This window comes from Rhinolophus hipposideros, assembly GCF_964194185.1.
Source record: "Rhinolophus hipposideros genome assembly, chromosome: 23".
Classification (NCBI taxonomy): domain Eukaryota; kingdom Metazoa; phylum Chordata; class Mammalia; order Chiroptera; family Rhinolophidae; genus Rhinolophus; species Rhinolophus hipposideros.
In genome coordinates, this window is record NC_138069.1 from 37362065 (window position 1) to 37378721 (window position 16657).

The 16657-nt window shown below is 46.9% G+C and overlaps 1 protein-coding gene across 1 annotated transcript in view; it reads left to right on the forward strand.

The window, feature by feature from the left end:
• Window positions 1–16657, forward strand: part of DOCK2 (dedicator of cytokinesis 2) — a 368348-nt gene that overhangs the window by 30574 nt on the left and 321117 nt on the right. The window contains exons 6-10 of the mRNA XM_081036150.1: window positions 260–408; window positions 4672–4807; window positions 5822–5976; window positions 9280–9361; window positions 14642–14777. Coding sequence (XP_080892276.1) covers window positions 260–408; window positions 4672–4807; window positions 5822–5976; window positions 9280–9361; window positions 14642–14777 — 658 coding nt within the window. The remainder of the gene's footprint in view (window positions 1–259; window positions 409–4671; window positions 4808–5821; window positions 5977–9279; window positions 9362–14641; window positions 14778–16657) is intronic.

The following is a 16657-nucleotide window of genomic DNA, read 5'->3' on the forward strand; positions in this document are numbered from 1 at the left end:
AGAAATCACCCTTTCTTTAACCAAGAAGTGATCGGGATTTTAACTTTTGCTTTTGGGAAACCCCTGTGGCCTGGATGTGGGGGGTGAGTGGGAAATCTGTCAAAGACCAAGACCACCACCCAATCCTTTTGTAGCAGGGTGGGCGCCAGGAGGGATGTTCAGCCATGGCCCCGAACACGCGCACCGTTGGGCGCAGTTTGCCAAGTACACGCCCAAGCACCTTGGGACCATGTGACTGTGGATGTTTCCTGTCTCCCAGGCCAGCAAGAAGGAGCGCTTCCTCCAGGTGCAGTCCATGATGTACGACCTGATGGAGTGGCGGGCCCAGCTCCTCTCAGGAACTCTGCCCAAGGATGAGCTGAAGGAACTGAAGCAGAAAGTCACATCCAAAATCGACTATGGCAACAAGTAATCTGTCTTTCCTCTGAAAAGACGCTTTCTTCTCCTACCCACCGTTTCTTCCCCTTCTCCCCGGCCCCAGAAGCTTGGTTTCATTTTCGGATAGAGTTTGCCATTTTCTCTTTGAGAGAAGGCCGTTACCAAGGCCAAGCTTGTGTGCCTTTGTTATCACCCTCCTGGGACCCAGGGACACGCAAGCAGAGAGAAGGCTTGCTTATGCAGTGCTTATTACCGGGCTGAGAGATTTAGGACACTCATTTAACCTACTTCCAAGGGGCCAGGGAGCGCAGTCATGCTGGCTCATTTTCAGCTTAGTTGTCATTTTATTCCTGCATTTACAAAACTCTCCCTTCAATCCCAGTGTGAGACTTAATGTCCCTCCCCATTCTAAATTATCCAAGCCACATGCCATCAACTAACTCATGCAGTTACAAAAAAAAAACCCTTTCCTCAAAAGGGAATAGCAGAAATTGGTTGGAGTTTGAATGCTATGAATTTAAGGTGAATGTGAAACAATTTTTTGAGGCAGAACAACCCACTTATAATAATAGCAGTGGTAATAATATTATAACTAACATTTAATTTGGGCTTATTATGCATTAGGCTTGATGCTAAGTGTTTTAAAGGCATTGTCTCATTTAATTCTTATAACAACTCTGTGGGGCATGCAGTTTTATTGTCCTCATTTTTTTCAGTTGAAAAAACTCTTTAAGAAGAGGTTAAGTAATTTGTTCAGAATCACATAGCTACTAAAAGGAAGAACCAGACTTTAGATCCAGGCTGTCTGGCTCGAGTCCAAGGGCCTCACCACTGTGCTATTTGGAGAGCATTTGGAGAGCCTCCTCTTCCTGCCGGTTATTGAAATGCCCTCCAAACATCCTACTTCTTTGTTCATACATCCCAACAACAAACATATATTGAGCACTTATGACTGACCTGATTTCCTGCTAAGTGTCCAGGTGATAGAAATAAAAGATCCTGTTCACTAAGGGGCCACAGTCTAATTAGGGACTAAGCTATTGATAAGGATCGTTGTACCTTTGATGGCTGAAGAAGCAAGAGTGTTCTTAATTGGACTTGCAGAATGAAGTCAAGGAAGGCTTCCTGGAGGAGATGACTCTCAGCTAAAATTTGAAAGACAAAGAAATGTTAAGTAGGTGTCTTGCAGGGTGTCCCACAGGGCAGCAGGGTCTCTGCTGCCGCTCCCCACATAAGAACGCAGGACATGGTGAGGCCAAAAAGGAACACCCACGGAGCCATAGGTAGGAAAGTCATACCACTGTGGTCTCACTGGAGGCTGGGTTTACACGACGTGCGACCTGCTGTCCACTTTGCTGCCAACCGACCAACTCTCCTCGACTCTCCTTACTCTCCTTCAGTCTCCTCCTTCACTCTCCTCCGCTTCCCTCCGTAGCCGCGGCAGTTATATCAATGACCAATGGCTTAATGGCTACAGCTGATGGCCAACCAGCCACAGCTGACGGCCATCTACTACCTGAGCCAGCACCTCTCCACATGAGGCCGAGAGCCTGGAAACTGCTTTCTGGGGCTCTGTCCCCACAGTAGGCTAATAAAAAAAGAGGACAGGAGTGCATGAGAAAGCATGGTATGTTCAGAGGACGGCAAAGGGGTCAGAAGGCTGGAACTTCCCTGAGAGGAAAGTAGAAAGAGCCTATTCAAAGAGAGTAAGAAGGAAATTTCCCAGCAGCCCGGCTTTCTGGCCTTTGCCACGTGCACTAGGAAGAGGCAAGTTAATGGGCCTGACTTACAGCTGCTCCTGTCCCCGGAGCATAGACCTTCTGCCGGTTTCTCTGCGGCAGCTGGCAGGCGTGTCCAAATCTGCTTATACTGCACAGTGTCCCAAAGGCCCAGGCAGAGTTTGCCATGAAGCTGCTGCCGCCACTGGTGGAGTGGCATCTGAGCACAGCCTTCACTGGGAGTGTGGGAATTGAGGGAGTTTTGCTGCTTTACAGTAGTGGCATCTGTGATCTTCAGATGTTTCCTCACAGAGGCTCCTGCCAAAAAGGACCAAGGGTAGAAGAAATGGTCAGCACTCAGAAGCCTTCCCTGATCCCCCCCTCAGCCCCTGCTGGGTTAGGGGCTCTTGCAGGCCCTGAGCACCCAAACAGTAATTACCTCCTTACTGGCCTGTCACCCCTGCTGTGCCGGGAGCTCCTTTAAGACAGAGAAGGTCTCACCCAGCCCTGTGTGCCGGGAACTGCGTCTGCACAGAGGCGGTGCTCAGCAAGCAAATCGTACCTGGGTGAGGATGTGAACGGTGGTGATGGGAGAAAGAGGAGAGAGAGTCCTCTCTGAATCAGCCTCACTCCCGCAGCATCGCCCAGGCCGGCCCTGGGCTTTCAGTTTCAGTCATTCCTTTGGGGAAGTGAGAGACGCTGTCTGAGACTAGGCCCTGAGCTAAGAAAGGGGCCTCTGGCTTCTTGCTTCACGACTTCAGCTGAAGGGTCAGCTTAATTCAACCCTGGCCTGGTGTCTTGGGGGCTCAGAGCCCTGAAACTGGCTGGGCCCAGGTGCTTCCCGGATGTCAGGCCAGACCTGGGGGCAGAGTGTCAGGGGCACAGCCTCAGGCTGTGAGAGTCAGGGAAGCAGGACGGGCCCTGAGTCTAGAAGGATTGATCAGAAACAGTCTTTTTCTCCCCCTCACCCCCGTTCACACCGTTCCTGCATTCGGACATCAGGCTTTTGTTGAACACCTGGTAGGCCCCGAGAACATTTACAAAATACAGCCTCTCTATTGAACCACAACAAAAAGCCAGAGAGCAGAACTAACATAACTTCCTGAATGCTTACATGCTATATGCCAGGTACTGTTTTAAGCCCTTTCCACGTGTTCACTCAGTGAAGTCTCATGACAGCTCCCTATTCCTCATGAGGAAACTGAGGCTCACAGATTGATTGGGTCGTTTCGCCCAAGGTGCACTGGGTTTGGAACCAGGTAGCCTGACTCCAGAGTCCAAGCACTTACCCACTGCATTCTACTGCCTCCCGAGGACTGTGGATTAGTGAGCACAGGAGGTAAACAGGCACTTGAGTAGGAAGGCATGCATTTCGTGAGAGGAGGAAACATGGACGGGAGGATGGGAGAAGCTGGGGGTGGGAGGCAGGGCAGGGGGTGACACCTGCTCGGAACCTCACAAAGCTAGCAGGAATTCTTAGGTGACTGAATGCAGTGCAAGAGAGGGAGAGAGCGCCAGGTGGACGGGCAGCCACAGAATGAGCCATTTCTGGTTACGTTAAAAATTGTTTTCTTGGTGTGTTTTGTTTTGTTTTGTTTTGTTTTAAATGCATCCAGTGGGGCTTCTTCCCTCACCCTTGTCTTGGGTTCACTTTATCACTTTCTTAGACAGAAGAGAGCCTTGGGGCTACCTCCTGAGAAGAAAATGTCAAAATGCTCAGTTTTCCAAAAGGAATGTTCTGTCCTGTTGGGGGACAGCCTCTCCTGACGCTGGGTCCTGGGGATCCTGCTAGTCCTGCCCCTGGACTTCTAACACTCCCAAGTTTCAAGTGAGGTTGGTAAGGGCCAAGCTGTCTGGTATCCAAGGAGTGAGGGAGGAATCCTTAAATCCCATGACGGCAGCACTTGGGAGAATGTTGTATTCACACATTTTAGAACCAAATCCGCTTTGATAAATTTTGAAGCGGAAGAGCTAGAGAGATCTTGGCACTGAATTATGTCTCGGCTATGCTCCCGGTTTTCCCAGGTCACGCGAGCCTCTGCTCAGCGGTAGTCGAATGCATTTGTTCCCCTCAGCAGCACGCGTTCGGCAGCATGGCTGTGAAACATTATGAGGCACATCTAGTGGGAAGTTAATTTCCTAATGAATGTGGCCAAATGCTGAGCCTTGGCTTCAGTCCTTTTGCATTTGGATGAGATGAGAGATATGCCTCTGAATCCAATTCTCAAATAAGAAGTGAAAATTAGTCTCCTTCATTCGTCCTTACTGCCCTCCTTCAGTCTGGTATTCAGTAGTGGCACCTTCTCAGAGTCTCCATCAGCCCACTTCCCCTACCTTCTTTGTATGGACAACTGAGGTCCTCCATCTCAACATCAAGCGCCAAAGCAGCTTCAGATGAAGGCCTCTGCAAACCTAGCCCTGGTCCCTCAACTCCATAATGCAGTAGAGCTGTTCAATGGGGAGTGTGTGATTCTCAGAAATCAGGTGAACTTTCTGGTAGAAACTTCTCATCAGTGTCCTGAAGGCTTCACCCTCTCCTGATTTATTTATCCTCGCCTTCTGTTTTCCTTTTCAGAATCCTGGAGCTCGATCTAATCGTCAGAGATGAAGATGGAAATATCTTGGACCCTGATAAAACCAGTGTCATCAGCTTGTTCCACGCACACGAGGCAGCGACTAATAAAATCACAGAGCGTATCAAGGAAGAAATGGTGAGCTTTGTGAAATAGTTTTTGGCCAAGCAAGGCAGGCATTTAACGCACCATCACCTTAACATAATAGGCTAATTAACCAGGCTGTATATTATTCAAGGGGACGTCTGTCCTATGGTCTGAGATGATCAGTAACCACACACATTTGTTGGGTTGTTTCCAGTTTCCAGTATTAGTTAGTACTAATACTGCTACAAACATTTGCATACAAATCTTTGTGAGGACATGTTTTTATTATTTTCGGGTAACACCTAGCAGTAGGATTGCTGGATCATACGATAAGTGTATGTTCAACTCTTTAAGGTACTGCCATACTATTTCCCAAAAGGGCTGTATAATTTTGCATTCCCATGAGCAATACATGAGAGTTCCAGCTACTCGACTTCCTCGTCAACACTTGGTGTTGTCAGTCGTCTAGTTTTAGCCATTCTAGTGGCTGCAGAGTATGATCCCATGGTTCAATCGGCAGTTCCCTGGATGACTCATGATGTTGAGTCATAGCCATTTGTATCTTTTTTGTGTGTGTGTGAATGGGCAAATATTTTGCTCATTTTAATTGGGCTGATTTTCTTACTATTGAGTTCTAAGAATTCCTTATTTATTTTGGATACAAGTTCTTTATCAGATATATGTTTGGCAAATACATTTTCTCCCAGCCTGTGCTTGGCTTTTCCATTTTCTTAAATAGATCTTTCAAAAAACAAAAGTTCTTAGTTTTCATGAAGTTCGTTGAAGCAAGTGTTTCCTTTTATAGTTTGTGCTTTTTATGACACTAACTTTATGAGGAAGGCAGGGTCAGTGCTGGTGTTTCCCAAGTTGGGGAAATCAAGGCCAAGACAGTCCAAGTGACTTGGCTCATATTGCAGAAACTTTTGGTGGTAGAGCTGGCGATAATGCTGACATCTTCAGTCTTGAAAACTACGTGTCCTCAACATCTTGGGCCATCCTTCTGTTGTACTAAGTGGTGTAGGCTAATTTTCTCCATCTTCCTCCCTTCTTCTTTCCACCTCTCAGTCAAGAGACCAGCCAGATTATGGAATGTATTCCCGGATCTCCTCATCCCCTACCCACAGCCTCTATGTCTTTGTGAGAAACTTTGTGTGCAGAATTGGGGAAGATGCTGAGCTCTTCATGTCTCTCTATGACCCCCACAAGCAAATGGTCATAAGGTAGGTGTGGTCAGTATATATTCCATGGGCCTCAGCTCGAGGAGGGGAAAACACCTTTGGGAATCTCCAGGGAAAGCCTGTGGCACACCTTTGGCCTCCACTGCCGTCTACTTGTGGTTCAGACCAACCTTCCTCCCAGGTGACCACTGCCTGTCCCCTCCAATGGGGCTTGGGGCCAACATGTCCCATATTTGAGGTCCTGGTTGACCCATTAGAATAGAGCTGGAACATGATTTTCTGCTTTTATGGAGAAAGTGATGTCTTTCTAGCTTGGATGTTCTGATGATTCAATGAGATAACACACATTGCCTAGTGAATAGGGTGCTTTAGAAAATAATGGCTCTCCTGGGGACATTTGTGAACTATGGAGGGGCTGTCCCGCTCAGAAGACTGAACCAAGGTCTGTACATCATCTCATTTAATCGTTACTTTGTTCCATCTGGGGGAGAGCACACACGAGGCTCAAGGAAGTCCAGTGACTTTTCCAAAGTCACACATGTTTATAAATGTTAGAGCTGAGTTTTCTCCCCAGGTCCCTCTGGCTACAAAGTCAAGGTGGTTCCCACTTTAGTCTGTCACCAAAGAACTCTCCCCTAAGAGTAACATCAAATATCCTGACTGGTTCTCACCGGGATTTCAGCACTGTACGGGGGCAAAGTTATTCTTTGTAGCAAACCTACTTCCCTACTGTTAGAGAGCAGGCCCAACTCACCCGGCTAGGCCTCAGTGGACACTGTAAACAAGCGTACTTGCTCCCTTAGAACCTACCTTGAAATGGTCTGTTATAGTCTCCCTGCTATTCCTATCACCTGCTCCCAAGGCACCTGTGACAAACATCCCGAAGGCACTCATAGAACCCTGCCTGCCTCTTAGAGGACTCCTCGTGGCTGAGTTGGCAAGGGTGTCTGGCCTACAGGCCCGTCTAAATGACGGATGACCTGAACCTGCTCTGGCGAGAGAGGGAATGGATCAGGGAGACGGCAGCTCTGTTCCCTGATGTGACCCTGGATGATGTGCCTGATGGGACGTGCCTGAATGATGCCCTGAGAATGCCAGAGATGCAGGGAAGCCCTCAGGAGAGTGAGGGATGAGGAAGAGGACGACAAAGGCGCAGAAGCCAAAAAACTAGAAAACCAAGAAAGAACAGGCATGATATAGGAAAGGGGCAGGGGAACTTGGAAGCCCTCACTATGTCAGTGTGACTCTGCTCTTTCCCTAGAAACCAATCTTCTCCTCTCACGCCTACCCTAATCAGGGCTGACATGCAATGAGCCGAAGACAAGTTAGGGCATCCTCAGTGACCTAGATATGGATTGGAGAGAATTTGGCTGAGGCTGACCTTCCAGTGTTGGGATGAGTCATGGTTAGATTCCAGTGGGAGCCTGAAGAGATCTGGTTTGGGAGATTTAAGGTAAATTTTTGTAGGCCAAAAAATAGAAGCCATTCAGGCATCAGGCCAGTGGCAAAGCTAATTTCTAAAAAGAGCTTCAGGAGGAACTGGAATGGTCCCCACCCTTCCCCTGAGGAGGGTGTCTTGTGCAGGAGGTCTCACCTGTCTGTGTCAGGTGGGCCTTCCAGATTTACCACGCAGGTCTTCCTGGGCAAGGATGGATGGGGCCAGCTCAGCCCTCTGAATTGCTTTTCTTATTTATGATTCTATTTCCTGTAGAAGAAAATTGCTGGGGCCTGCTGTTTCAACCTAGCAGGGCAGTTCTCTAAGGGGCTTGCTACATGTAATGAAAGGTCCTGGGAAATACCCACGTATTTCACTATGACAGTTCAGAAATAACCAATGGGACATAATTTTTAAAAAGATTTTTGGATGGAGCCTTCCTGGTTAGTTTGCTGCAAATTTCACTAAAACTTTTAAACATTTCTGAAGAAAAAGACAAAACAAAAACCAAACAAACAAAAAAAACAGGTGCATTTAACTAGATTGAGTTTTAACCGTTGGTTAATCCAGGGCTGTGTTCATTTGTTACCAGTTCCATTTCTTTCTTGAACTTTGCGCAGCTTACTCTTCTCAATCTTCTGGGAGTGAATGGAGAGAGAGGAACAAGACGTCAGATAGAGCAGATCTCTAAAAAGCAGGCAATTCCCTTAACTTTGCTGAATTCTCATTATGCCTTTCTGGGGTGACTTGGTTTTTGAGCTTTATTTTGCTTTTTCCTAATTCAAGATAATGAGCTCTTATTTAGCACCAACTGTATGCTCCTGGAGGGCATGGAAAGCCTAATGGCTTAACTCTGCAAACTGTACTAAGCTTCTCCTAAGTTAGGGAAGAGCTAGACTTCTCTAGCTTCCTGGCCCAGCTGGACTGACCAGTACGAAGCATACAGGATGCTGTATGGTTGCCTGCAGATGTGAAATGATAAACGACCATATGTTAGAACCGTGTGACTAACTGCCTCTCGTAAACCCTTATGTGAGTTCAGTTAGCCATAGGATCAAGACAGAATCCTTGAATGACCTGCACGGCCTCACCTCTCTCTCCAATTTTCCTCTTACCAAAATCTGTTGCACGTGTGTCTTGAGGCATAAGGTCCCATTCGGCCTCAGGGCCTTTGCACACATGTTTGCTTTGCCCCCCAAAATCTCCCTTCCCCACTCTCATTTCTTGACCAACTTTATTTCCGTGTCATGTCTCTAACAAAGCTTTCCCTGGCCACACAGCCTAGGCCAGACTCTTCTGAGATACATTCTCACAACACCCTGAACTTTTCTCTCAGAGCACCATTGCGTACAAATAGTTACTGCAACCACATTTAAATAGTTACTTAAGTGTATCTCAGACCATGGCTGATGCCCTCTAGGGTCCATCACAATGTGGCTGGCGTTCCATTCAAGCAAACATCCCACATCTCACGGATGATTTCAAACAATTCAAATCTTTACTTAGTCTCAAAAGGGGAGGAGGATGGGAAGGGCAAACACGTTCTTAATGTCCAGCAAATTGTATTCATATCCCGTCCCCCTCACCTCTGCCCCTCAGTGACCTCACAGAAACACAGCAGCTCTTCAGAGATAGCAGGCTGCTGGGCCAGAAATCGCTCAGCAGATGGGGGAGGCAAAGAGGTGGTAAATACACTTCCGTTGGTCGCCTTGTCCTTAGCCTTGCTAGTCTAACCTCTGTCTCCCTGACAGGACTGTGACGTCTTGGAGGGAGAGACCACAGCGGTCTCAAACACAGGTGTCCCCCGTGGCCAGCATGGTGTGGAGCACACCGTAGAGACTTGGTGAATATTTGTACCCAGTGCATGTTGAGCCCCTGATAGTAACGGGTTCCCACTTCTCTTCCCGTAGTGAGAACTACCTGGTGCGATGGGGCAGCAAGGGCTTCCCGAAGGAGATCGAGATGCTCAACAACCTGAAGGTGGTCTTCACGGTGGGTGTGTCTTCCTGTCACCATGTTCCACACTCACAGGGACATGATCTTGGAATTGAGGCTGGTTTGTTGGTGAGGAGGGAGCATAGCCTCAGTGAGGGCCGTGTTCCGAGCTTTCTGCAGAGATTCCCAGCCGCCGGAGGGCACTGTGGGGAGAGGTACCTCCTCTCTATTCCTCCCTCCCTGTCTCTTTCTCACTCAGGCGCACACAGAGAACACGTGCAGAGACCTACGTAAACAAGTACAAACCTCTTCCAGCAGTCATGTCCAGGGGAACTCGGTACAGCAGCTATGCCAAGTTTCTGGTTAATTCACGGTTAACCTGAGTTCCTTCCTTTGGTTCAGACCTAAAAGCTTTCCTTAGATATATGAGAGAGAGAGAGAGAGAAAGAAAGAGAGAGAGAGAGAGAGAGAGAGAGAGAGAGAAGATTTTCCTAGAACGTTGACTGCCTGGGTAAACTGGATATCCTGGACGTAATTAAGTCATAGATGACTAAAGATGTTTTGGGTCCCTGGGATCAGCCTAAACACCAGTACTCACTGGACAGGACACATGGAGAAATGTTGAAATTAGTTGTTATTTGAAGATTTATTTCTGGAAGTGAACATGCTTTTGAGGTCTGGAAAGGAGAAACAGTGGAACGAAGGAGATAAGGATTCTCATTCCCAGCAGAGACACCCTCCACTCCCCTTTGTCCTTTTTCCATGAGGGTATGTTAAGAGTGTGACCTAAAGACACCTGAGGACATTGGCGGTGTCTGTAAGCTCCTTTGGGGAAAAGAGCATTTATGAGATTTCTTCACTGCCTTGCCTGTGTTAGCAAGGGAAATTACAGAGGAGGGGCCAGGGAGGGATTCGGGCATTGATCAAACTGCTGAGTTTGATTCAGGAGTGACCGACATGCTAGATTAACCTATCTTGCTTTACAATAATTTTCCAGTTACAGCCCATTAAATGCAATGTCGTATGTTATGTCACAATTAGATTGAAGTGCAACTGATTTATTTTGTTTGCTATTTCCTAAAAAAAATGGGCCAGAGGAATACGATCATAAGTCTTAATTGCTTAGACAAAGTTTTCTTGACTTATATAAATGTGCCCCAGTCCTATTTACCTATTATTAGTTAGAAGGAGGAGCCTATTTATTTTCTTGATGAATAGGAGGGTCCCATGGGGCTTCCTGATTAAACCAGAAGACAGATACTTCATGAGACGGAGAAGCACAGGGAATCAATCAGCGTTTCGTTTTGCAGAGAACCAATTCCTGATGTACACACGTGGGAAAGGGCATCGGTAAATTTGTGTCACTCAGTATTAATGAGAATGAGATCCTGCCTCTGTGGAACTCTGCCTGTGCCACCATCTCTTCTTCCACAGCAAATGAACTTAAGAGCCTTGGTTGGCTAGTGCCACAGGCTGACACGTCCCTCTCTTGAAATGATGGGAGTGTTCATTTCGGGGCACGGGAGGTCACGGTGCTCTGGCTTCTTTTATTGCTGAAAGGGCTATCCAGTGAGCAGCCGCGGTGTGCGAGTGCTGTGCTTGTTTCTGGGGATGAAGCAGTGAATGAGTTGATGGGCCCCTGCTCACATGGTACCATAGGGGGAATTCAGAAAATCAGTAAAGGAACACACAAACCAGATGAATGTCAGAAGGCGGTCTATGCAGCGTAGATGATTCAAACAGCATGATGTGATGGCGTTTGACTGGAAGTTACTTTCAATTAGGCATTGAGATGATGTTTAAGCCAGAGATGAGATAAGACTTGGCAGGCATATGCCTTGCTGGCCTTATTTATCTTGTGTCTGGATGTTAGCTCTTTCTGGTTTCCTCTTTGGGGTCAGAGCCCAAGGAGCCGGTGCAAGGGTCGAGCTGAGGGTGGACTTCCCCTCGGTCTGCTGGACAGGCATCCGTCTATCTGGTCCCTGTAAGAGGACAGCAGCACATACCACGAGTTTTCTGAAGATTTTGCCCCATTTGGGGATTGCTGCCAACATGGGGAAATAAGACTGAGCAATAGAAGGAATACTAATGAATTATTAAATCAGGGGGCATGGGTTTTAAGTTTCATTGCCCTGCCTCAGCTCCCCCAACACATCCGAGTTTTGTAAGGCTAAAGTGAAATGATTGGGAGACAGAACAGATTGGAGCACAGTTCTGAGTGAGGGTTGCCCGTTTACACACCCTCCAGACAGTACCTTTCTCAGGCATTTTGCTGTGTTTCCATAACGTATTAAGATTCTTTGGTGCCAAGAGTCTCCGATGAGGCACCGTTCAGAAATCTGGTGTCTTCCTTTGAGCAAGTGAAATCTTTTCAGAGAAGGGTGGAAGCGGAGCTTACCTAGGAACCTTAAAGTTTTATCTAGTATATTAGTTACGGGGGCCGCCATTACAAAGTACCACAGGCTTAAACAACAGAAAGTTAATTTCCTACAGTTCTGGAGGCTGGAAGTCCAAGTTCAACGTGTCCAAGAGTTGGTTTCTTCTGAGGCCTCTCTCCTTGGCTTGCAGATGGCCACCTACTGTCTATGTCTTCACGTGACCTTTATTTTGTGGGTCTGTGTCCTAATCTTCTCTTCTTAGAAGGACATATTGGATTAGGGCCCATCCTAATAACCTCATTTTAGTTTAATCACCTCTTAAAAAGTCCTGTCTCCAAATACAGTCAAGTACTGAGCACTGGGGGGTTAAGACATCAACATGTGAATTTTGGGGGGACGTAATTTAGCTCATAACATCTAGGAAGAAACCTGTCAGATGTCAGGGCTTCTGTGGCTCTAGAGTGCCTGTGAAAGATTCCCATCTAGATAGTTAAAAAAGACGAAAAATCCTAATAGGAGGAGAGAAGTAATTAGGGATGAAGGTCATTATAAAGGCAGCAAGACTGGGGCTTCTATAGTTGGAAAGGCTTTGAATATAGAGGAATAAACGGGGAGCATTTGAGGTGGTGATTAGGACAGGGGGCTTGGGAAGAAAGATCCAGAGTTGAAAGTGAACATTGTGTGTTTGTGGAGCATTAACGACATCTCTGTGACAAAAATAGAGTACTTACCTGCAGAGCATAGTGGGGAATCAGTTGGATAGAACAGCTGGAAATATATTATGTCTAGGACTTTTCAACGTCAGCCAGGCAAGATTAGCACCAATAGGGTAGGGAATAGGTAGCTATTCACATTGTTGGGGGAGAGAAATGAAATAATGAACATGGCTTCTAAAGATGAGTTGTAGGGGATTTCAGGGTAGATTGGAGGAAGGGGTCAGGCAGGCCAGAGAAGAGACTGCCCATCACTATGGATGTGAGATAACTGGAGTCTCAAATTCAGTTGCTATAGCAAGGCAGGGAATGCAGAGTGGAAGGTCTTCCTTAGTCTAAAAGCCCCCTTCTCCTCTACCTTCCCTCTCTTCCTACCCAGCAAGGAGGCTTTGGAGTGCAGGGAAGCCGATGTCCATTCCTTCAGCCCTGTGTCAGTCAGGGTTCTCCAAAGAAACTGAACCAGTAGGATATAGGGGTAGGTAGATAGATTTGTTTTATGGATTTGGCTTATGTGAGTATGGAGGCTCGCAAGTTTGAAATCTGTAGGGCTGGCCAGCAGGCTGGGAACTCAGGCAGGATTTCTATACAGTCTTGAGGCAGAATTCCTTCTTCTCTGGGAAACCTCACCTTCTGCACTTAAAGCTCTTCAACTGATTGAATGAGGCCCACCTACATGACGGAAGGCAATCTCCTTTATTTAAAGTCAACTGATTGTAGATGCTAGTCAGATCTACAGAATACCTATGTAGCAACGTCTAGACTGGTGTTTGACCAAGCTACTAGACACCCTAACCTAGCCATGATGACACATAGCAGTTAACCATCACAGCTCCCAAGCAGTAAGTTGTGGACCACGTTTGGGCTACATTGTTTTCCCAGAGACTCTGTACACCATTCTCTTCCTCCCATAGAAGCCCAATGAGTGACGGTGGCGGCTTTGCCTGAGCCCTGGCTCTGGTGTGAGCTGACAGGCTGTTCCCAGTGCATACTCGTATGCCTGCATGAGGATTAATTCAGAGGACAAGCAGTTATTCCCTAGTGAGGCCACACCCAGTCTTCTCTGCTCTGTTGCCAAGAACATGCAGCGATGTTCCTTTTTCAACTGATCCCAACTGGAAGGGGGTCCCTGGAACGCTGAAGTGTTTAGATTTGAGCAGGGAGTCATATGCTTAGATGGTCCAGGTGGTTTTTCCTCCTGCCTTTAATGGTGAGAAAGATGTGTTGTGGTAGGTAGGCTTATGGACTTTGGTGTCTGAGTGACTCCAACGACTAAGGGCATGGAAGCCGCTTATCTTCTTTGTGTCTCAGTTTCTCCATCTGTAAAATGGGGATGCAATAACAGTATCTATTTTTGAAAGTTGTCTAGGATCACATAAGATGCTGACGTGAGACCTTTAGCGTGTGAATGACACATCCGTGAATTAGTGTAGTTCACCAGTTTTAGCGGTCCTCCTTCTGAGCGCACGGTGAGTGCATGCCTCTGCCCCCTGTGAAGTCAGCGTGTCACACGCCTGGCTTTTGTCAGTGAAATGTAAGCGGAAGTGATGTGCCTCTGTCTCTTCCGGGTGGAAGCTTGAATGGCCAGTAAGTGATTTGCCATGTCTCCTTCCGCTGCTGCTGGGACAATGGAAGCGCCTGTATGATGAGGTCATTTGTCAGCCAGGGCTCCAGAGTGAAGAACTGAGTAGAGCCCCCACCCATCTGCATTTGACCTGTAGCCTGAGTGAGAAGGAAACTTCTGTTGAGTTATAAGCTCTGAGCTAATGAGGTTGTTTGGTGCCACAACAACCCTGAGTGATATGCATGAATTAGGTACTCGTAAAAGGTAACTTAGGGTTTTCCCCTCTTCCTTTGGTCTTCTCCCTCAGAAGTGCTGAATAATGGTGAAACAGATGGAGTCATTTGTAGCAAATGCTTTGTTTTTTTGATCCATCCGCTGGCATGTAAGGAATCCTGCCTGTGTAACGGATATTGTGCCTCTATCCTTCCCTTCCTGTCAGATTGAGGTGGAAGAATTGGGACTGAACACCAGAATCCCATCACTCAGTTTTCTTTCCAAAATCACCTTTCTTATCTGTGAAATAAGTGATGGCTTGGTCTTTACCTTTCCCAGGACTAACTATATGATTGGCCCATGTGTCCTAAGTGAGAAGCACTCCCCCCCACCCCCAGAACTTTCTAAGTTTTCTTTTCTACTTTTTTTCCTTAGACACTTGACGTGTAACTATTCTCTTCCTGCCCTATAGGATCTCGGAAACAAAGACCTCAACAGGGATAAAATTTACTTGATTTGTCAAATCATTCGAGTCGGGAAGATGGATCTTAAGGATACTAATCTGAAGAAGTGCACGCAGGGGCTGAGGCGGCCCTTTGGGGTGGCAGGTAATGACACACTACACATCGTTCACTTTCATCGGAGTGCACCTTTTATATGGCTGCATTTTAGAGATTATTTCTTTCCCTCTTCTCCTTGCTTCCCCACTCCCCCAAAAAAATCAATGCCAGACAGCCCATAATACCTACACTTCTGGTGATTAAATCAAAATAATTGGTGAGTAAGTCCAGATTTATGATGACAACAGTGAATGATGGAATCCGTGTGTCTGGAGCAGAGCGTAGGGAATAGGGTGAAGTCTGAGCAGCTGGCTCCTTCGCTCCCCAGCTGGTGAGAAAGGAACAACATGGCTGGGATGCAATTATGAAGAACAAATCATTTTTAAAAAGCACTCAGAACCGGAAATGCAGTTACACAGAATGAGTCACCCACCACGCATCTAAATTTTAGATGGAAGTGGACGTTTGGAGGGTCGACCTGACCAAATGCAGCTGCTGGAGAGGACCGTCACGTCCTCGTGTTTCTCCAGTCAGCTCTCTCAGGGTTTCCAAGATTTCATCATTTTTGTCCTACTTGTATGGTTTTTGTTGTATTTCACTATTACTTGTGCTATTACTTACCTAATACATTTTCTAATGGTTAACCCGCATTATTTCCACCTAAAGCACATTTTTTGTTTTTTTCTTCAAAGACAATTTCAGTACTTGTGGAAACAGCAATTGGATATGTCAGTTTTATTTCTTTTTATTAGAATATGCATTTCTAGTCATGTACCGCTTATGATCCCTATGTACCATATCTAAACCCAGTGTTTCAGGTTCCCCTCTTCTCCTGAACTTCTGTAATCACAAGCTAGCTACCTCTTCAGCGAACCCCCTGGTACTGTTTGCAAAGTCGTGGACTGAAAGAAGTTAGCTCATACTGGTTTTCCACCTGGCCCTGTTGCTGGCTAGCTAGCCAGGTGATCTTAGGCAAACATTTTCCCCAGGGCCTTAGTTTCATTGTTTGCAAAATGAGAGCCTGGGATCTGGTTGGTCCATGATCTGCTCTAAAAGGTTCTGATTCTACAGAGGGACACTTCTAACATTCCAGTGTCCTTGCTAAGGCACTCTGGGTCCTTCAACCTTACCTCAAAGTATGCCTTTGTCCCCAGCTATAGTCTGCACTCTCTTCTGGTTTCAGGTGACAACAGTCTCGTATGACTGAAAGGTTCCCAGATAGATTGCTTCAGGCGTAGCTGGATCCTGGAGCTCAAGTGACTTGACATCTCACTGTCTCCCAGCTCCTACGTCCTTTTGCCGGCTTATTCTGAAGGTGGCTGTTCAGTTAGTAGGCAAAATATCAGCCAGCTGTTCCAAGCCTGCATCCTACCAGCTTAGCAATACAGGGCAAGAGAGCACCTCTTTCCCGTTAGTTTCAGCGGAAGCCCCAGGAGCTCAAGGACAGGTCGTGTGCTCATCCCCACAGCACTTACCCTGGGCAGGGGGATGTGGTCCTCTGATTGCCCAGGTCATCTGAACAGCTCTGGAGCCTGAGGGAGATTGCTCCACTGAGAATAGGGCTCTGTCTGTCAGAGAGAATGGGTGCCTGCCGGTCAGGTTCAAGCGACAGTTTCCCCTCCTCCTTTCGGCTCCCTAACTCTCCTCTTGAACTAGATTCAGTCACTGGTTGATTATTATCCAAGCAATGTTAGCGGCTCCCTGACCAGAGCTGGAGTCTTTGAGGTATTTCATGTTATTAGCTTTTTTTCCCTTTCCTATTTGACTAGCTTTTCTCGGTGTCACCCCCCACCCCCTTGCATTTTACTCCCACCATGTCTATAATCCCTGCTCTGGCGCTAGAGTTCTTCACCTTGGTTTTATGGACCTTTAGTGGCTGATTTAAGAAGTTTCAGAGGATCCAGGATCCCTCTGGAATTGCAGGGTTC